This window comes from Thunnus thynnus, chromosome 4 (genome assembly GCF_963924715.1).
Source record: "Thunnus thynnus chromosome 4, fThuThy2.1, whole genome shotgun sequence".
In the NCBI taxonomy this organism is placed as follows: Eukaryota; Metazoa; Chordata; class Actinopteri; order Scombriformes; family Scombridae; genus Thunnus; species Thunnus thynnus.
The window spans coordinates 19,507,386-19,530,174 of record NC_089520.1 but is presented as its reverse complement, the minus strand read 5'-3'; the positions used below and the strand labels follow the sequence as shown (position 1 = coordinate 19,530,174).

General features: G+C 39.4%; 1 protein-coding gene across 1 annotated transcript in view; it reads right to left on the bottom strand.

The window, feature by feature from the left end:
* Window positions 1-22,789, bottom strand: part of cacna1da (calcium channel, voltage-dependent, L type, alpha 1D subunit, a) — a 64,967-nt gene that overhangs the window by 14,804 nt on the left and 27,374 nt on the right. Inside the window, exons 7-30 of the mRNA XM_067587273.1 lie at window positions 22,073-22,269; window positions 21,553-21,656; window positions 19,866-20,035; window positions 17,221-17,295; window positions 15,706-15,793; window positions 15,313-15,339; window positions 14,684-14,844; window positions 14,102-14,327; window positions 13,781-13,988; window positions 13,103-13,223; window positions 12,788-12,875; window positions 12,638-12,668; window positions 12,377-12,531; window positions 12,140-12,269; window positions 9,983-10,042; window positions 8,419-8,525; window positions 8,224-8,311; window positions 8,009-8,116; window positions 7,870-7,922; window positions 7,633-7,779; window positions 7,185-7,386; window positions 6,531-6,689; window positions 5,282-5,392; window positions 4,603-4,686 (exon numbers count right to left, since the gene is read on the bottom strand). Of these exons, the coding sequence (XP_067443374.1) occupies window positions 4,603-4,686; window positions 5,282-5,392; window positions 6,531-6,689; window positions 7,185-7,386; window positions 7,633-7,779; window positions 7,870-7,922; window positions 8,009-8,116; window positions 8,224-8,311; window positions 8,419-8,525; window positions 9,983-10,042; window positions 12,140-12,269; window positions 12,377-12,531; window positions 12,638-12,668; window positions 12,788-12,875; window positions 13,103-13,223; window positions 13,781-13,988; window positions 14,102-14,327; window positions 14,684-14,844; window positions 15,313-15,339; window positions 15,706-15,793; window positions 17,221-17,295; window positions 19,866-20,035; window positions 21,553-21,656; window positions 22,073-22,269 (2,900 nt within the window). The remainder of the gene's footprint in view (window positions 1-4,602; window positions 4,687-5,281; window positions 5,393-6,530; window positions 6,690-7,184; window positions 7,387-7,632; window positions 7,780-7,869; window positions 7,923-8,008; window positions 8,117-8,223; window positions 8,312-8,418; window positions 8,526-9,982; window positions 10,043-12,139; window positions 12,270-12,376; window positions 12,532-12,637; window positions 12,669-12,787; window positions 12,876-13,102; window positions 13,224-13,780; window positions 13,989-14,101; window positions 14,328-14,683; window positions 14,845-15,312; window positions 15,340-15,705; window positions 15,794-17,220; window positions 17,296-19,865; window positions 20,036-21,552; window positions 21,657-22,072; window positions 22,270-22,789) is intronic.

Sequence of the window (22,789 nt, the reverse complement as noted above, 5' to 3'; positions counted from 1 at the left end):
GCCCGCAGGTCTCACACACACATTGGGCCAAACACGTAAACATCACATTTTTTATAAAAACAAGTGTTTATCACACAACGCCAGCACACGTCAGTCAAGACGTAGACAGAATGAGTCACTACTCTTCTCACGTACAGTGTAAAACTGACGGGACAAAACTGTCTTATTGTTTCACTATGACAGAGACAAACATTCATTGACACCCTACTGTACATGTATCACTGTCTATATACACTTAATGTAATGAGAGACATAAAACATTATCTTAACACTTTAAAAGACTGCCACAAAACGAGTTTACAGTTTAACATTCCTATGTGGGACTTAACAAATTACATGTCAGACTGACAAAACAACATGAAGTTACTTAAATACTGAGTAACATGTAAGACTGGAACACAACTTTATCGCTCCCCGGTGTAATGGTCATAACTGATGAGTTTAAATGGATTTTATGGCTAAGATGCTTGGCGAGCTTTGGACAATGTTAATGAGAGGCTAACTGACTGACATAACAAATGTTATGAATTCATGTCATGACAAAGGCATAAAAGTCTGCTATTTTAACAGAGCCTCGACTCCTAACTAAAGCTTTATTTTTCCTGTTTCTCATATAGATTCAAGCAAATAGACTTGACTGGACAAAAGTCATACATTGTGTGCATAATGCATCATTAATGGCATCCATCAAAGGCTGCCATCTCACCCTCTTCTGGGCTGTAATGACTTACCGGTAAATCAAGTATTTTGAAAACAATGTTTTTTTAAGTAGCTTGAAATGAAAATGCTTGCTGATCGAAATAAGACTGAACATAATAAAATAATTTGAACTGCACAGTCGCTCACTCAGGTTCACACCCATACACAGTTATTGTTTGCAATTCATGTCAATAACAGTACATAACAGGGTATTAGCAGTATTCAGCGAGCATTTGTACAAACAGAAAGAGTCCAGGTGCAACATAAAAATAGAAACATCTATCATAGTGGTGGTTAGATTAAACCTGTATAATGATAATGAGATTACTCGACACTGAAAAGGCCTATAGAGAATATCAGAAAGCAGAACTCGGCACAGAAAACAAAGACATGTTCCAGACAGATATGGCTTCATTCAAATCCCTCAGCACAATACTTCACAGTCCGTCTGTATGAGGTGCAGAATGGGCAGAAATGATAAAATGTAGAATTAGCTCGAGGAGGTTCTTTAGGTAATCCTGGCCACAGCGTTGATGGAGCATGCGTTCAGCATTGCCACGTTGCTGGGAAGCACTGCACGCACACGCAAGACATTTGGATGATGAGGAGCAATTTGTGAACTCATAGCAATGCAGCAACTCATGCATGTCAGTAGTGCCCCGCAACAAAACTGCCATAGCAGGGCGCTCTCACAGTCTGGTGCAGAAAGAGGTGATTGAACGACAGAGAGGGAGAGAGAGAAACAGAGAGGAAACCAGAGATAGAGACCAAAACTGGGACAGAAAGTGAAACCAGACAGATTGAGTCATACTGAACTGGGAAAAGGAGGAAAGACAGAGAGATGTAAAGAGGGAGAGAGTTACTGTACAAGTGTTCATGCACCTGACTGGAGTCTACACACCTGCGCTACACATGAGCTCCATTCTGAGCTCCATTCTGAGCTTTAAGAGCTCACTACAGGAAGACAGAACAAAACACAGAGACAATCACTCACAGAGACACAAACACAAGATCATCAAAGAACCTCAAACTCAGCTGCAGTAAACCACCATCAGTGTAAACGTTCAGAAATCAGGACTAATTTAGTGTCTTCCGATCCGCTGAGGAATTTTTAGTTCACAGAATCTTACCTGAGAACTGCACAGAGAAAGAATAGACTTTTTCTTTCATTTGTGGATAATAACTGAAGCATAGTCTAGAAAAAACTTTGATTTCCATACAAGTTACTTTGTGACTTGATCTGTTTTCCCTAATATTGATGCCTTATATCAGCCGTATGTGAAGCCACAGTGGCCTACACAACTTTAAGGAAAGTAAATGATGATACTTTTTTAAAAAATCTCATCAAGAATTTCTCAAGCAGATTTAGCTTCGCAGATGTTATACAGATGTTGACCTTAATGTTGTGTAGGTTGGACATTTCCAAGCAGCTCTGAGCTCCAGGGCCATTCTGTCTGGAGGTAAAGATCGAGGGGTATGGCAAGAGAGAAAAGGCAAGCTTCACAAGGCTCTATGGAAAAAACTGACCGGAGGGGAATGGAGCGGGTGGCCGAGCGCCATCTGTGAGAGGCGGGACATGGAAAGGATGTTAGGTAATGAGGTGAATGGCTGATGCTTCCCAGCATGCATTTGGAGAGGTCACAGTTGTCAGGCAAGAAACATAACAAAAACAAGACTCATGACTGGAATGGATAAAGGCAGGCATGTAGCAAAAAACAATGATTTAAAAAGCAAAGCCATCATAGATCAGCTATTACAAACGATTACATGGAACCAGAATGATTTAGTCACACAAAGAGCAACAACTGCATGCAACGCAAACCAGAAATAAGTGTAGGTTATGTATGAAAGTTACCTCACAAGAACCACTATGAAAGCCCTTGTGACATCAACATCATGTCCCAACATTCAAAACACACACGTACGTATAGTACACACACGCTCATACATACAGCACGCCCTAAAGTACATACTGTACACACATAAAACACACATGCATGACAATTAATAACCCATACACGCCGCCGTATGTTTTAAACAAAGTTAGTGCTTGTTTATACACTCATGCAGACACATATTTTGAAACTGAGAAGACACAGAAAACATGAAATATAACTCCAGAAAAACAGCACTGCAGCTCAAGACACAGGAGCACTCAGAGGGGGAAAGGGGGGGGGGGCAGGTTGAGCAGTGAGTCTTTGGTACACTGCACCTATAACAAGCACCATCATCAGCATAACTATTCCTAGGAAACTTGAAACTGCGTCTCTCACCATTCCTGGTGTTTGTTTGTGTCTTGGACTACAAATCTGAACATCTTTACCATTTTTGCACCAGTTGAACTCAAAGCATAACACAACAAAGTGGACGTTTAGTCTTTGTTTTAGGTGTTTTGTGCAGAGCCAGGTCATAAAGAGAAGAGTATTTTTGTTGTTGGTAGTAAAATAGAGAAGAAGTCATCTACTATTTTATCGAGACTTGACATGAATTTTCTAAGTGAATTACTGACTTTGATCAACTAAATTAAGCTTTCAATTAAAATTAAATCCATGTGTTACTGTACTGCAAAATTACAAATATCTATTTTTTGCCCAAGTCAATAAAGCATCACATAACTAATTAAGTTTTTAATCCATTCGCATTATAAAGGGGTCCCGAAGATAAAGTTGTTATAAACAATAGGTTACACACATACAACAGTTTCGTTCATTGCCATACTTGCCTCTACAAGTTTCTATGGAAACAAAATGAACAAAAGTAAGAATTAGACAACCTGCTCTGAACTAAATACAGGCCTCAGTTCACAAAGAAATCTGAGAGGCGGTCACAATCAGCATGTTTTTCACAAATTTTGTCATAATTCCTGCAACAAACAGTTACTGAAACACAGTGACATTAAGACATGGAGAAGAAGCAATATTTCAACAACACAGACTAGTAGATTAAATCAGATGTAGCACTGATAACAAGAGGACATTGATTGAAGTCAAACTGAAGCTTTACAGAATAAGCTGATGGCTCTTTAAAAAACTAAAAATGTCTTGTAAAGATGTAACATAATGTAAAGTTTTAGCACACTCAGGAGGCTCTTAGTTTAGCAGATACCATTTTAAAGTGGAAGTTACAACTGAACAAACTAAAGCAGATGATGATTGCCAAATGTTACATTTGTCTATATATATTTTTTTCTTTTTCCACTTTTTTCTATTTTTTCTGCTTTTCTTTGTGAAATACTACATATTTTCACCTCTTAAGGGCTGTAAAATCCTACAAATTAAAAAATCAGAGAAGTAAAAATCACTCTCCTGTTGATCTGCTCAAAACTCTCATCATGAAGGTCACAAGTAGTTTCATTTCAAGAGGCAACAAGCCAAAAAGGTTACTACACTAGAGTATAATCAAATTTCAACAAATAATTCTGGTGATTGCCATGTGGCTTTCCTGTCAGGCTTCAGTTAAACTGGGAAGTCAGAAAAAAGTAGTACTCACATTAACTTCAGTGATAGCAATATCGACGACGCTACCGACAACAATTAAGGCATCAAATGTGTTCCAAGCATCAGCGAAATAGTGCTGTTGTTAATGCACGACATGACATGTAAAGGTGAAGATGGGAATGAAAGAGAGAGGCAGAGAGAATCAGTGAGGAGGTGAAGGAAACAGAATCAGACAGATGAGGGAAGAATAGAAAATGAGAGGAAGACAGGGAATGAGTCAAAGGATTTAGTGAAATGGCAGGATGAGGGAGGACAAAAAGAGAGAAAAAAGAGACAGTATTAAGAGAAATCAGATAAGAAGTCAGAAATCTAAGTCCTGCTCTGAAAGTCTGCGGTGTGAGCCGAGGTGGCTGGAACAGAGAGAGGTCAGAGAGTGGTGGAGCCAGTTAAAGCTGAGCTTACTTACATCGATCTCACTGAGAACAATGTCTACTATGCTGCCAATCACAACCAGGGCGTCGAACACGTTCCAGGCATCTCCAAAATAGCCCTAAACGAGGTTGAGCGAGCAGTGGGCAAGTTGTATGCAGCAATAACAAAAAGTCTTTACTCTCACACTGAAATTTAGATCCACTTATGCTGGTAATTTAAAACACACAAGAACCTCTGCAAGCTACTCGAGCTGAAAGGCTCATTATTATAGTGCACTGAGCTGCAGAGCACCAGATCTAATTGATGTTGATTCTAATATTACATGCAAAAACACTGCTGCCAAAAACTTGACAAACAGCAAGGGATGTTTTAGCAAAAGTCAGCACTGCACCCCACACTGTCTCTTACTAGCATCCTGTCCTTCTTCTCAACACACAGCTGTTGGCCAGCACGTCACGTCGAGGGGAAAATGAAAAAATATTCACAGACTCATCAATATTTCCACGTTCACATGTGCTGCTCTGTTCTTCAACATTTAGAAATAAAGCTATGTATCAATAAATGTATGCTAAAATTGGATATGTGTGTGTGTGTGTGTGTGAATGTGTGTGTGTGTGTTTTCAGTGCAGGTATTTGTGTATCTATTTGAGTTTATGTGTGTGTGTGATCTGCTGGAAGTAGTTGTGTGTGAAGACATGTGTGGGATGACTCACCCTGGGTTTGAAAGCAATGAGTTTGAGAACCATTTCCACAGTGAAGACAGCAGTGAAGACCATATTGAGAATGTCCATTACATAGTTAAAGAGTGCCGACTGGCCGTAGTGCTGCAGAGAAGACAGGAACAGTTAAAGAAAACTGAGATGCTATTAGTTTTATATGCAAATAATTAATACAAAACAAAGATATTAGCTAGGGAGATGGAAAAATAAACAACATATGTAAGAATAAGAATAAGATAATTGTTTCATAATGACAAATTCATTTTCTGAAAAGTCTAATTTTTGAAGTTATGTGTATATTTTTTGTGATTACAACATTCTTTGTGGGTTTTTTTTTGAAAAAAACAAACAAAAACAAAACAATCTGTGAAAACTGGTAAATGAAAAGCTTTTGGCTAACAAGTATTTTCATTATCAAGTAATCTGCCAATCATTTTCTTGATTAATCATTTGGTCAATAAAACATCAGTAAACATCCATCACAATATCCCAGTGCACAAGATGACATCATCAAATGTCTTATTTTGTCTAGTCCAAAACTCCCAAATATCAAATGTACAAAAAGGAATAACCAAGACCTATTTGAGAGCCTTGAACTATCAAATGTTTAGCATTTTTACTTGAAAAATTAGTTAAACAATTACTCGAATATCAAAATAGTTGCAGATAAATTTTCTGTTGATCGACTAATTGTTGCAGCTCTACTTTCAGCCCATTTATCTCTTTGTCCTCAGGTCAGCTTTCATTACTGTTTACCACAGTGTCTTTCTTGAGACTTCCAGCGGGGCACGCCAAAGTTGAAAATTTCATAACAAATATCACAAAAACTGCAGACATGCTGAAGTAATTATGACAGTTCAGAAGGCAGAAAGTTGGCACTTAAGTTATTGATCACAAAATAACATTTTTAGAGACTGATGCATCTATAATGATGAAAATATTTTTTGGTACATAACATGGACTCATGGACCGGTGATTGATACTTTATAATAGACTCAAATGAATGTGTAAACTATAAATAAATGAATTATTAATTGATCATAATACCACATTCTCATAAGTTTTATTAAATGTCTACTTTTTTCTCAACCTCTTCTTTCAAACTAAATAAACAAATTTAAAATAACCTGTGAATAAATCTGATCACCTTTGCATCAAACCATCATACAGCACTAGAACAACAGACACTCATTTTCTTCACGGAGCTGGTTGGTTTGATGGGTGTAATGACTTGATGTCTTACCTGTACAGCCAGGCAGAGTGTGTTAAGCATGATGAGCACAAACATGATGTACTCAAACCCAGTGGAGTTCACCACATACCAGAACTTGTACTGGTATGGGTTTTTGGGGATGTACCTCCTCAGTGGACGCGCCTTAAGAGCGTACTCCACACATTGACGCTGCACAGAAACACATAAACTTGGTTTTTATGCAAGATACTGATATTTGACAGACAAATGTTATGAGCATAGATCATAAAAATGATACTAATAAAAAGTAATAGCCCAACAGAACCATCAGATCCTCTTCGTCCATCAAAATAGAGGATGATTTTATTCATTCAGTAAATCCTTAAATCCTTAACGATAAATTATTATTATCATTAAAACCTTGCTGCTATGGGTTTTAATGCAGCTTACAAAGTTACTGTGGAAGTTTGGTTCAGGAATTTATCAGAAAAAATATTGCATTTAGTAGTAGTATTGGATTTAATAAGCATTTTGCAGGTACTTTAAGATCTCCTTATTGTATCATTTGATCAAGATCCCTCATCTCTGTGCCAAGCTTTTATCAATACACTGTAACACACACACACACACACACACACACACACACACACACACACACACACACTGCCTCTCACACCCACACTTTGTGAACCTGCTGACTCTGACCTGGTTCTTGTCGAGTTCACAGTTTTTGTACTCTTTCTCTCCTTGTTCCTGAAATGTGACGATCACAAAACCTACAAAGATGTTCATCATAAAGAAAGCAATGATGATGATGTAGATGATGAAGAAGATGGAAATCTCCACTCGGTAGTTGTAAATGGGACCAAGGTTCTCCCTGTTGGAGTCGATGGCCTTGTATAGCAACCTGAGAAGAGACGACAGAGAGAGAGGATGAGCTGCAGCTGCAACAGTTTCTCTTAACAGTTATCATCTGTGTCACTTATTCGTTTCTCTCTTTGTGCACTTTGAGCTGCATCTTGTGTACGAAATGTGCCTCACAAACAAAATGTTATTTTAAATCCTTACATGCTCTGGGTAAATGTTTAGATTTGACTTCTCGAATAATAATTTCAAAGCTTTAATACGGGGGAGTAAAAAGTGTGAATCTTACGCTGGCCAGCCTTCAAAAGTAGACACAGTGAACAGAGCCATCATGGCCATGAGGACGTTGTCAAAGTTGAATTCACTGTTGTGCCACAGTCGTTTGTGGATGGTTGGCTGGTTCACATCTCCATCCTTATACAAGATGAACGTGCCCCTTTGAGAAAATGACATAATTCATGAAGGTTAAGTCGCAAACCACGATGCAAATAATTTGTAGCACTGGTACAAGACATTTAAAACTAACTTGCACTCTTCTGGGTGGGACTTTGCTTCATCCGTGCAGCGATAGAATTTTCCCTGTGAATGAAAAAAAAATAATTCTAATGATTCATAAATATACTTTTAACTAAATATCTAAATATCATGTGTAAAGTGCTGCTGACCTTAAATAGCTGCACCCCTATACAGGCGAACATGAACTGGAGCAGAGTGGTGACAATCATGATGTTACCAATTGTTCTGATGGCCACAAACACACACTGCACCACATGCTGTAAGACAGAGAGACATACATTTTTTTGTATTCATACAGAAGAGTCTCAGAGTGGTGGTTATTAGTGTGGACAAGCTGCAGGGCGGCTCTGTGATGAGGCCGCACCTTCAGGCCTTTGGCTCTGTTGATGGCTCTCAGGGGTCGAAGAACACGAAGGACCCTAAGAATCTTCACCACTGAGATGGCCGAGGACCTAAATGATGAAAACAAATGTACAGAGTGTCATTTAAGTTAAACTGTGCTGCATCTTTGCTGTTTGTACAACAATCAGGAGGCAAATGTGTCTGCGTTTGTACTCACTGAATGCCAAAGGAGACAAGGGAAACCCCGACCACTAACAAGTCCAGGAGGTTGAAGTAATTCCTACAGAAGGCTCCTTTATGGAGAAAAGCTCCATATGTCGTCATCTGAGAAGAGAACAGAAGAAGTTAGAGAAGCAAATAGCAAAGAAAAAACACATATTTCATCCACACTAGACACACAAATAGTGTTACACTTACACACCACACCTCAGAGGACACAGACACACACACTGTGCAAACATATTAGAATAGGAAAAACATATGCTCACATATACAGCACTCACCAGCTTTCAGTCAAACACACACACACACACACTCTCCACACTCTTGTAGATCACTCTGATTTGGGGTGGCGAGCTCAGAGCAGTGAAACAGGAGGCTAAATCTACTGTTGCCACCCCCACGGCCCTTAACTACATGAATGTAGTAGTAAGTCATTCATTTCACAATCTACTATGGGATGAGGCAATAAAACATGCATTTTGTTGCCATGATGTTGGGGATATTTACTACCTGCAAGAGCTCTAGTTATAGTGATTGGAAAGTAGAAATGGCCTTACTGTCACATTCATGTGGACCGTCATCTTAAAGCACATTCCATTATGTTCTTTAATAGTTCAGAATAAGGGGAAGCAGCTCCCAATTAAAACTTCAGAGTTCAGCAGGCAGAGAAGAAAAACCAGCCAAAATAACTCTTCTTCAAATAATAAAAGTAAAGGATTAATTTTCCGAGTGCAATTAAATGTGGAGTCCTGCAGGGAGTCAGAGAGAGGAGAGTGCTAACCAAGAGCATTTGAGAATTTCTGAGTCAAACAGCGATGGGTTTGGCAGGTTTTAGCCCAAGTGGCTGCAGAGATAACTCCACATTTCTATGCACTCAGTCAGGGAAAGCAGACTGAACCATGCTCGGCAGGAACATGGTTGGTTTTGCCCCCTCTTTTATGGGTAAACTGAAGAGCAGTCAGTACGACTGGAGTTGACTTTACGTCTTTGAACACTTCCCTGAAACTCAAACTCAACTCAGCCAATGCCTTGACGATGTCTGAACAGCCCATTAAAATTTGTTGCATCGCACAAAGGGTTGCATCATGTTTTACATATCTGCATCATCAAAATCATTTCAGCGATGACTGCCCGAATGACGTGACACCCATGTGAGTATAATGTAATGTTGATGTGATGTTTCCTTCCCCCAACATGAGTTCTTTGATTAGTGTAATTTGAACAATTCTTGTGTTCGTGTTTGTGTGTGCAAAGTAGCAACTAACAACTCCAATATTTGTTTTTTTTTGCTTTTTAAAAGAGGTGCCATGAAGAAAAAAGTAAATAAGAGAAAGGAAACAAACAAGCCAGGTTGTACTGAGTGGCAGGTGACACACAAGGAGAGAATGCAGCAAGGCTCTCGTTGTCATTTAAGGGGTTACCTTCAATACGATCTCAAATGTAAACATACTAGTGAAGACATAATCTGCATAGCCTAGGACCTGGAAGGCAACGAGACGTTTGGAGTGTTATTGGGGTGTGGTTAGTCACAGCACGGACAGGGGACACAGGACATTTACCTTCAAAACGATCTCAACAGTAAAGATAGCCGTGAAAGCATAGTCAAAGTAACCAAGTATCTGCAAAAAGCAACGTACATGTTTAACAAAGACAGTTCATTGTGCAGCTTCATACATCATATGAAAACAAAATGAATGAAAAAAAAACATTTGAAGCATTTTCTGGAAAGAGTTTGTGGGAGTAAACGTCACACAGTAATGTAATTATTTTCAAAAAGGTATCCAGTGACTAGTTAATATGACAAAAGGTGGTTTCAGTATCACATTTCTTATGCCAAACATATCATAAATTAACCATAGTAATGTTAGTGGTCACATAAAATCATTACAATGCACTATTGAAACACACAGATCACTAGGGTGAAGGTTGACTTACAGGACTGTACCAGTGCTTTTGCTGTTTTAGCTCATGGAATATAAATTGCATGTTCTTTACATTATTGCCAACCAAAGTGTACCAAGAAAGAGAGCTAGAAATTTATTCCAGCACAACATAGAAAATTGACACCAGCTTAAACTTATAATGAAAATGAAGTCAAACCCTATTTTTGATACTATTTATGGTCAGTATTTATAGCTGTTCGATGTATTTACATTCAGTAATTACCTTTCTACACAGTAATTTTCATTGTCAGTGGAGGAGTCCACATTTCCTGCGTATTATTCAAATGGCCTAATTACGCACGAGGGATTCACAGATAAACGATGCATGCATGTAATCAAGTGTTACTGTTTCTAATTTTATCTAATTAATATCAGGCTCTCTGTTTTCCCTTCATTGTCTTTATGCTGCCCCAATACTGTATTAAGTTACTGCTAATGCAAACCCAATATTTCCCCTCCAGTCATGGCATGAAGGAAAAAGGCCATTTAATTGAATGTTCATTAAAACAAGGTGAGTTTGTTTGGCTGCACTGTTAATAGACACACCAGTTGCTCTTCTGTTGTTCTGTTTTTCGATAAAGTAGCTGCCCAAGGAGTGTTTGCTGCCCCCAGAATTTCACTAAATCTTTAGGATCATAACTTGATCATACAGTCAGTAATACATCTCTGTTAAAATTCGATTGCCTTAACTTTATATAAAAGTTACGTTGTCCTCAATGAGTTGATGCAGGCACTACTTAAAAATAACACTTCTTTATAGTGCATTCAAGGGCACACTGACTTCTAAGTTGAATGAGTCACCTGCTAAAAAGCATTGCATTGTTTTTGGAAAAGCAGTTCCAAGAGACAAACAATATTGTCAAAAGGAAAATGTGAATGGTTGTTTCATGGATTTAAAAGGTTGCTGTTGAGTATTAAACCCCTAAATCATGAATGCTGGAACAGACCAGCTGGAGCAGGGTGACTAGATGTCCCCTTTAAATATAGACAGCCCATATTTTCAAGCATTTGTCCTGGTGTTGTGACAGGAACTGTCTTTGCTCTGGCAATAGCACCTAATTTATGTTAAAATAAACTGCAAGTAATGTGAAGTGTGTCCTCAAGCCAGAGCTAAGGACAGGATAGATGATGTAGATGTTGTAGAAGAAAAGGAGCTCTGGCAGAATGATAAATGGGAGGACTCACACACTTTATAGACATACACAACATCTTTATTGATACCAGTAAAATTATGTGATTTTTCTGATGACAGCCTTTTAACATCTATAATCACATTTTTGTTGCTTCGCTGAAAATGATGTGAAGTAAATAACTTTTTCAATTAATGTTGTTGTCCTAAACAGATCTCATGTTGCCATTGTTCTGAATATCAAATCATTTTAAATACAGTACCAGTCGACAGTTTGGACACACTTTCCCATTCCCTTGAATGAGAAAGTGTATCCAAACTTTTGACTGGTACTGTAAATGTTATAAGAAACACTGACTTTAAGGTTAGAAATCAATGTAAAAAAATCATTGTGGTGTGTGCTTTGGAAAAAAGGTCAGTAGTAATGCAAAGTATGCAAGTTTTAGTAAATGGGCTAAAACATGCAAAACCACCAGTGTGGTCAGTCATTTAAAGGACCAAAGACAAAGAATTATGACACTAAAGAACCTCAAAATGTTAAACTAACATTACAACCAGAAAAGTAGTTTATTAATAATGTCACTTTGCACACTTATCTTTGCTGGGAGCAATAAAAACATTTCTGTAGAAAGTAAAAGACTTACAATATTGCGAGCTGAGAAGTTTCGTATCGGATCCTCAGCAGCGAGAGAGACAGAGCTGAGCATGATGAACACCAGGATGAGATTGGTGAATATGTGGTGATTGATGAGTTTGTGGCAAAACACACGAACCCTGGAGCAGAAAGGAACACAGCACAGCACAAGACCCCAATGTGACATCAGACACAACCTGTGTGTACGTATCCATATGTGTACAGTCTGTCTGCCGCTCTTTCTTACGGGTTTGTGTTGCTGAAGATGAAGAAGGCACTTCCCTCTGGGATAGGAGTGATCTTCTCCTTCTTTACCAGCTCAGAGATGACTGGCCGAGGCCCCGATGGAACTTCAGGGTCTTCCTCCTCTGCTGCAGTGTCGTCAATGTCCTCCTCTTCTTCCTTAAAATAGAAAGTATGCAGTGTGTGTGTCAGCCTACATAACTCCCCAAACTGTTACAGTTACTTTATGATTTGAAGCTCAGTGTTTGAAAGAGATAAAGAATACCTTGTCATCTTTTTCATCTTCCTTTTTGTCCCTGGAATGAGCAGAGGTATTTTCATCACTGACAGAACACTGTTGCTACCATTCAAGCATTTAAAACTAACATTTGAAATATTAATATTTGTCACAGAGCGTCAACAGCAAAGCTGTCACCCTTTTTTGTCTCCATCATCTGTGTTGAGAGACTCTGCATCTGCCAAGTTGTCCACAGCAATAGCCAAGAAGACATTCAGGAGGATATCTGAGCAAAGTGTTCAGTAAAGGATAACTTTCTCATCAAAAACTCTGAAGGAAACTGGGCTTTCAGTTAGTGTTTAAGTTTGAATTGGCAATGTAATTTATACTAGTAATAATAATGCAGCAATAAACTAACACCACATGCTTGCACAGTAACAGGAAGAAGCCCAGGATGTGTTACTGCATGTATGTAGCAGCTACAGGTGTGTCAGTATCAGTGAGAGAGGATACAGTTTCCACAGATGAAAAGGATGATGAAGTAAAAGCACACGATCATCCCAGAAGAGGAAGGGCCTCCGTATGCCATGATCCCATCATACATGACAGCGTTCCAGTCTTCTCCAGTCAAAATCTGAATGAGTGATACAGTGATACACAAAGAACACATTTTCACATGCTACAACCCAACAAACCAGCTATAAATGGGCAGAGTTGTGATACAGTGTAGGAAACACATGAATACCTTTAAAAAAAATAACAAAAATAGATCTTACCACGTAGAGGACAACGTGCAAATTTGAGTTTCCTAACATATATATACTGTATATTTTACCTCATTTTGACACTGGAGAAGTACACTGAAGTATTTGTTGGTAAAATCAAAGTCACGAGGACTTCAGTCACACAGAGAAAAAGTGAAAGGCAATCAAAATAGGGCAACTGAGTCCAAATAGAATCAAAGGAAAATTTGCTACACATCTTCATATCAATGTTTTGGCACTAGCATTGTAGAAATTGATTTGTTTCTCCTCTCTTCAGCAGTCCGTAAAACCTAAGTATCTAAAATTCTGCACAACAAAACAGCTTTTTACCATGTTAGTAGAATTTTCAAGTCATTTTTAGTAAATGCTTCATTGGCAAAGGCTGAACGTAAATGTGTTTGTCAACTGTGGATCAGACTTTAAATACCTGAAATACAGTGATGAGGGCTTGGGGGAAGTTGTCGAAGGTACTCCTCTTGGTCTGTGTCTCATCAAAGTTGAACTTTCCGCCAAACACCTGCATGCCCAGCAGGGAGAAGATGATGATGAAGAGGAAGAGCAGAAGCAGCAGGGAAGCGATGGACTTCATGGAGTTGAGCAGAGATGCCACCAGGTTACTCAGAGACTGCCAGTGACTGGAAAGAAAAGCGAAGCAAGAAAGGGCAAGAGATACAGATGATGAATTGAACACCACACACACACACACACACACACACACACACTCATAAACAGCATGGTGCCATCTTACCGAGTGACCTTGAAGATTCTCAGCAGGCGGACACAGCGGAACACAGAGATACCGAGGGGAGACATGATTTCGAGCTCAACCAGAATGGTTTCGGTGATTCCTCCACACACCACAAAGCAGTCAAAGCGGTTGAACAATGAAACAAAATAGGCTTGTAGCCCAAGACTGTACATCTTCACCAACATTTCACATGTGAACAGGGCTAGCAGCACCTTGTTGGCCACATCTGAAAGCCAGAAAAAAAACACTGAACTTTAAAAAAAAACATAAATAACTGGAATATATAAATAGATGGAGAGTGTAATGAGAGGTATGGTGACACATTAGATATCCAAGCCTGCAATATTACACATTTAGTATTTCAATAGAGGAAAATGTTCATTAATATTAAAATTGTATTTAATATAATGTGTATCTAAATCTGGTATAAATCAAGTAGAGACAGACAATCATGAGATATATTAAAGATATTTTCATTCAAATAAATGCAAACAGGGAGAGAAAATAGTGAAAATGTTCAGAAAAGCCAAAAATGGATTCACATTAAGACTATCATATCAAGTGTACTGCAGAGCTTCATACCCTGCACTTGTGTCAGCCACAACGGCTGGTCATAGTGCTCTGATGATATGGTGAGGGTGTTCAGGAACACCAGGATGATGACCAGCCAATAGAAAGGCACCGATTTGACAGCCAACCGGCACTTCCTGCGGCAAAACCTGTTCCAGCGGCGCCAGCGCCGACTTAAGAAGACAAATGGAACATCAGTATGAAGAATAACATTAATGCACTTTGAAAATAAACTGATATAGACTGTCACATGTATCGTTAAGCAAAGGAATAAATACATCAGTGTTTTTTTGTTTTTTTTAAAAAAATCACTACGGATCATTTCATTTAATAATTTGAAAGCAGTGGAGTGAGGGGGCACTTCTGTACATCAATAGATTTTTTGCAAGTCATACTATATACAGTAAATGAGCTGAAAACACTGCATAAGGCTTTTCTCTAAAAATACCTTGTGGTATATGCTGAGTTTATAAAAACTTTTGATTTATCATCCCTGGGAAAGTCTCATTAAAAATACAGTGATATGAAAGCTAAGCACTTATAAATAAAAAAAGACTCTGTACATAGTCTAATGCAGGCACGCACATTATAGTAACAGCTTTATACATCATGCAGAGACAAAGACACACAGATATACTGACCTGAACTTTGACTTTGAAATTTTTTGACTGAAAGAAAGAAGAATTCAATAAGTTTGTATAAATGCAGGTTGTGACAGATGTTTGTTAGTAGGGGTGCAAGATGAAGATTATCAATTTATCACAAGGCAAAAAGTATCCTGCTGTAAAAATCAGTAGCATAAGGAGGCACGAAGACATGTGATGTTTACATTAACCAATTGTCTTTTAGCAGAAAACCACCGCAAAATGTAAAGAAAGTAGCATTTGAGGATGAAATGTGGTGATGTTTGTTTGTGCCAAATGCCTGTGATGTGAGACTCTATAGCAAGTGTCACACCTATACTATAATTTAATTTGATACCAGTGGTTCTGTTTCTGGAAATGTGTGTTGTGCAAAGTGCTGCACATTCTCACCACAGAGGTCCGCAGCATGGTGTCTTTTCATCCTCCCCGTTTTGATTCTCTGTGTTCACAGATTCTGTTTCACTGGCTGGAACGCTCGCTGCAGCAGCAAATAAAGCAGACATTTAACGAAAAAAAAAAAATCACATGCACTTCACAGTGGCCGCAGTTGAACAAGATTATTCAGACAGACACAGTGCAGTGCAAGTGAAAAAGAAATGTAGACTGCCTTCATTACATCAGGCAGTTCTGACGAAAAAAGGCACACAAAAAGAACAAATTTTACAAATCAGTTTACAATTTAAAAACTATATCCAAGTGCATCACAATTATTTGATAGTGATTTAAAAACAGAAATATCAAAATTATTATATTATATAACTTATTATATATATATATATATATATTTGAATCTCCAAAGCCTTGTTGCAACTTTAAAACTACCTCATAGAAAGGAAGGAGCTAAGCGCTGTGGCTGTGCATCACTGTCATCATCAGTATCATTTACCAAGTGCTGAAAGGGAGCTGACATGGGACAGGCGAGTGGACAGCTGCTCTACGAGGGCTGACTGATGCAGACAATGAGGGGCAGAGGAAAGAAGGGAGCAGGGCGAGGAGGACAGAGCTCTTAAAGCTGTCTCTGAAATGCTACACTCAAAGTACTGCCAGCGCTTTGGAAGACCGCGCAGACAGATGATGATTAACTGTGTGAAACGTCTCAGTGCCTTAACTCCTATGAGGGAGCGTGGTGTGTGTCGAGAGCGCACACTGCTTAGCTTATGTAGACGTTTTGGCTTTGATTCCTGAGTGGTCGGACAGCTCTCAGCTCCGAAAATAGTGCTGACTGCTGGAGTAGTGATCTGGGTTTAGCCCTGTTTCCTACATTCATACTGAGCCCCTGCTTTTGAGATGGGACGTGGGAAGGAAACGGGGCGTGGTTGCTATCAAAAGCAGCTGTATTCCTATTCCCTGTTAGACTCTTTTAATGGTTAGATGATAAAAACTCTTTCGTTTAGAAGGAGAGGAACAAACAAAAAAGGCTGTGATGCTCGGATACGAGGGTTAACACACAATAGTAATGCACAGAGTGATGAGGCATTGCATTATGCTACACAGAACACACACATAGACTCACTTAGCTGTCACTCAGGATGCTCCAGTTAAAATTCTTGGGTTACTGCTGCTCATCTTTAACATTAATTTCCTTGTTTCCAGTGACAATCAATTTATTATATTTGAAAAGAACACAGTAATGATGATTAACTAATAGATGACAGACTTGATTTCTTTTTTTGTGTTTTTTTTGCTCACAAGGAGAGCAAGGCAGCAGAATGGTGATTAATAACAACAGATAATAGATATTTTTGTTTTTGTAAAAATATTGAAAAATTGTCTCATTATTGAGTGAAAACTGCTAATTTTTCTGTATCAGATCAGTTCGAGCATCAAATACACTCAAACGCACAGACACACATACATACATACACAAGAGCTAGAAAACTCTAGGAGGGAAACCACAGGATTTACCATGAGTGTCGGACGACTGGCTGAACCACCCAAACCTTCCTTTCTTCTTCTCAGTAAGGTCAGCCAAAGTCACCCCTTCATGTGTAATGCATGCAAGCCCATGCATTCAGACACAACGGCACAGCAGAGGGACATGGAGGGGCGAGAATGGGCTGCTATCAAAATGGGTCAGAGCACACAAGCACCACAGGACAACAACAGTATTCAAAATATCAATATCCAACAAAATGACAAGACCGGTAGGAGCCACAGGGGCTGCAGACACTGAGGAGGGCAGAAGAACAACACGGACAGCGGTTAATCACAGGAAGCGCCTGCTGGCCCGGTACTAACATGTTATAGTGCAAATTAAAGCATTTACATGTAAACATGTTAGTGGGGGCTCATGTATCATCGACAGACACCAAAAGCCAGGATGGATGTTGAAGAAAAGCTGTATGGACCTGCCTCATCTTAACACTGAACCTTTACTGTAAGTGTTTATACACTAAGTTTAAAGTATTAAACTAAGTATAACTGAGGGAAAGGGCATGTGGGGGAGACAACAGTAAATGATCAGTGTACCTTAAATAATGATGGCAGTATATGGGTTGAGGGGAACAGACAGAGCGCAGAGAACAGAGATCCTCTGCTACATGTACTGTATAAGGTGAAGCAGTCGCAGTTTCTCTGTTATGCATCATATGTGCTGCTTATATGAAGAGGATTTGGATTAAGAGTTTTTCTACTGCTCAAGTAATATGTTTTTTTTTTTCATTTTTTCCTTCTCAGATAAACTGCAGTGGTACTCACAGTGTGTTCCACTTTGATCGGTGACATACACTGAGAGTGAAGATAAAAACAGCTTCAAGCACCTTTCATATATTTATATTGAACACATCTAGGGAAAGACCATTTTGTGGTCAATATGTGTGCATGTACGTGTGTGTGTGTGTAAATACATTGACTATGGCACAAATATTGTTGATAATTTTGCTTTATTATGGTATTATTCCACCATCAACTGTGATTGCACTGTTAACTGGTAATCTGCATATGTTTCACAGATGTTTCATCACTCTGCTTCATCTACTTCTACTTCATTAAGTGATTAACATCAAGTGCCAAGATGACTTTGGAAAAGTTGAGTGAGAAAACTGTGTGTTAAAAGGCTTAATCAGACTCACTAAATATTTGCATGAATTTCATAAAGAAATATTGATACGGTTAGTGGAGGAAGTTAAATGTTTCTCTTCTATGATTTTTTCCTGCATGATTAATGAGAGTTTATTGAAAATAATGGGGCTGAAAGAAGAGATGACTTAAGTGTGATGTTTTACAATATAGATTTTTGGCTGGACCGGCCACGGAGCAGCCCTATAACTGCGGTTGTTCATGAGTGAGTGACTGAGTGAGTGATGTAGTTACACTATTGGTTGGTCGGCCAAGTGTTGGAGTTTCCTTATTGGCCGCTGCTCTTTCAAAATGAATCGGCACGAGATGATGGAAGTGGAGGACAAAGGCGCAACACAGAGCAGTGAAGTCGGCTAAACTCCTGTTTATACAGACACGTACCAGTGTCTCTGCCGTCTCCTCTACCGCCCAGTGGGATCGACTCTTTGGCTGACAGCGCTGTCAGCAGCCGGCAGGAGAGACACTCTGCTGTGCGTTTGGATTTTATAACTGAACTAATACCAGGATGCAGACTTTTTGTTTCTCTGACGTTTTCACATCACAAACGATGAACAACAGCATTAAAACACGAGTCTTGCAGGTAAAACATGAGACTCATGTAGCTGTTGTGTCCGTTTAGTGTGGAGCGGCTGCTCTGCTAGTGCGCTTGATTTGACTGTAACCGCAGTAAATGGGCGGAGATAAGCCTCCTGAATTTGCACCCAAAATGCTGTCAAAACTTTCATTTACAATTTCCACTGCAGCCTCCATGATCATCGACCGGGAAAGAGGCAGAAAAAAGGTGCATAGAGGCATGAGGAAGAGCGCAGAGTTAAAGCACCCAAAATAACAATCACTCTGACAAAACACTTAATGCAGATTGAAAAACTAGAGACATCTGCAGAGTGAAAAAGATAAAAGAGCAGGGGGAGTTCACAGATAGGTAACTGGAATAGTTATAAGAAGAATTAAAATAAAAAAAGTTCTCAGTCAAATCAAACATCTTAAGATATGAGTGGAAAATATTGTTCTTGAAACTGCATTTATAACCTTTTTTTTTTTTTACTCAAACGTAGCTTAACCATGGTCCAGCCATATACTAGGTTTTGACCTAGTCTTGTTTTCCTCATTACTATAATACCATTGGTACCACTGTACCTGCACTAGATATGTCTTAGTTGGCAAAAGCACATACAGTACTGTGGGATTTTCCAAATGTGAAAATCATCTTTTAGTTTCAGGCAACTGTGTTTACCTATTTTCCGAAACTCCCCCTATGACACATCAGTGTTCTCTGGAATACAAACTTGTTTATTTCCTGATTATATAATAAAAAAAGGCATAACAATAACACACAATGCTACTGCTGCTCCAGTAATTTCCTTGATGTGGCACGAACAGTTTTGATCAGTTTTCTGTATTGAAGGACACTTGTTATGGCAGTGCAGCATTGCGTAAAGGAGGAAGTGGGACAACTGGGAGAAGGTGCTTACGGTTGCGTTTGCTCTCCTCATCGGCCTCATCCTCGTTGTCAGGGTCGATGTCTTCAGCCTGAGTGATCCAGTCCAGATAACCCTTCAGATCCTCTTCCAGCTGCTGCTTCTCACGCAGCTTCTGGAAGTCTCCACGAGCTTTGGCCTTCTCTCTCTCCTTGGAGAACTCTCTGGGTTTGCAGAGGCACACGTACACAAACGCATACGAATACACAGGAGCACATACATTACCAAAAATACACACACATAAGGAGGAACTTACTTTCACAGCAAACAACAGACATCTTTCACACAAAGTATAAATAAACAAGTCATCCCTCGTATAATAAATCATCTCTAACAATAGAACGTCTTCTAGATTTACAGTGAACAAAGATATTTCTGCATATTCTCCTTGTTCTTACAGTATTCACATACTTCAATCACAACCTTTCAATGTCTTGCGTGTTTTTCTGAACCCTAGCCACTGGAGGGAGATGTACACCTTTGAATGACAACACAGCGCTATATTTAGAGCCCTACAGTACAGTAGCGTATCCTTCAGGCGAGCATCTTAATCATACAGAAAAGGCAATTTAGGTAGACAGATGGTTTCGAGAGACCTGCCACATTTACACAGGATCTAAATTCATAGATTATATAAAACAACAACTGTAGAAACTATAATGTGTAAAGGTTCAGAAGAGTGGAGGTAAATATTAACATTGCATGGCGGGATATTGTCATTAATGAGAAAAATATGTACTTAAGCTGTGATAATGAAAAAAGAGAAACATATGAGAAGTGTCTCATTTGAGTGGTGTTATAAAATTGTATGAGACGCAAAAATAAAGCATTTAAAAAGTTGATGCGGATAATAAATTATTACACTCTCAAGTAGCCGACAGGGTTGCAAGAGTGTCTGAGTTGATGACTATGTTAACCTTATTGGCTTTTTTCGAAATCAGGCTTTGCTGGCTGGTCAACCATCCAGAGTTAATTCTACTGTAATACCCCACCCCCACTCCACAGAACTGGGAAAGCAAACTGGGGTTTGAGAGAGCTTAGGAGCGCAGAGGGAGTGAAGGGCGAGGAATAAGATTAATTTCTCTCTCAGGAGGTTGGGTGGGTTGGGGATGGGGTGGGGGGGTGGGGGAGGAAGGAAACGCTCACTTTGCAGTTGCCGTGGAAAGGATATGATAGTTTGACACCAACAGAGGTCAGAGAGGAACGCCTAAGAGAGGATATACATTTATCTCAACGTCCTACCATAGAGTAACCACTGGTTTAATATCTCAATTTGTATAAAGATTGTCAGGATCTGTGTGTTTGAGTCTCCCATATCTCAAGAATCTGCAGCACAGAACGTACCTTATGTATAAGCTAATACTGTTTCCCAAACACAGCAAGCAATGCCCTGGTCCACAACAACCCACATCATACATGCTTTGCACACTGCAGACAAAAACCACTGCACAAGTTGTCTCTTACCCACTAAGCACACCTAACACAAGGTTTAGCACAAAAAAGGAGCCGAGTATGATCAGGCTAACAAAATAAATCCAAGGTGTTTCCCATCCAATGGCGTCGTTGACCTACAGGAGCCAAAAGTGACGGGTTAACAGACAGAAACACATTTAACAACAGAGACCATCCAGCTTGCAATCAAGTGGAGGGTCTCTGTCCGCAAAGAGTAGAAGGTGCTTACCCGCTCAACACACCCAAAACCAGGTTAAGAACGAAAAAGGAGCCGAAGATCACAAGACTGACAAAGTATACCCATGGAAGCTCAAAGCCCATAGCATCGTTCATCTGGAGAAGCAAGCATCAGCACAGACGAAGGAGAGTAGGGGGAACAGAGAAGGAATGAAGAGAAAGAAAAGCGTGAAATAAGCTGTTACAGGCAGAAATTATCAGAAAAGAACAGAGCAAAAGTTAGATAATGGTAGCTTTTTCTTCAGATGAGGAAAATTAGAGATCTTGTAGGAATATTGACAGCGCCAGGATAGCATCATATTGTTACTGTAGATGAGTTGTTGAATGCATTCAATCATTTAGTTAATCAGTCACATCAGAGTGATAAGAGTTGCCTCAGGAGATTATCAGCAGCTTCATCTTTAGAATGTCAGTCACATTATTGTTGCATGTCTGATCTGAGTAGACATTTAAGCTGAAGGCATATGACAGTCGCAGGTTATTGAACTGGGAGGGAACAGCGAGGGACTTACCCAGTACAGCACGTCCGTCCAGCCCTCCATGGTGATACACTGAAACACCGTCAGCATGGCAAACAGGAAGTTGTCAAAGTTGGTGATCCCACCGTTGGGACCTTGCCAGCCTTCCCTGCACTCGGTGCCGTTGATGGGGCATTGGCGCCCGTGCCCTGAGATCGCACATGGAGCTGGTTCCTCCTCTGCTATCGCATCTACAGAAAGAGACATCCACTGGTGTCACATAGGGATTTGACATATAAATGGCACAATATCTCAGCAAAATATAACACTGCTTTTTAAAACACGCACAGGAGTTCACTTTAAACTTCAATTCAAACACACTCTGTTGTATGTAGAGGGTGATTAACTATCTGTTGATGCTTAACTTTTATTGAAGCTCTGAAGGAACAATAAGCCTGTCTGTGGAGTCTTAAAGTCCAACTGAAATCACATTTAATCATCACTCTTTGTGGTTATACATTATGTCAACCAGCTTTTTAAATGTATTATTAGTAGTTCTATATTATTGAATGAAGAAAAAACATCAGAAATGCTCCTTTTTATCTCAGCTGGCTGGGGGGGGGGGCGTGTCAGAGGTTTGCCTGATTGACATTAGCTGGCTGGTTAGGCCTGCTGAACAGTAACAAAGTAAACAAACATGGACAGACAGTGCATCGCTAACAGGGATTTTGAAAACGCAACAACCAAACCAGTGTTTGACAGGTCCAAAGT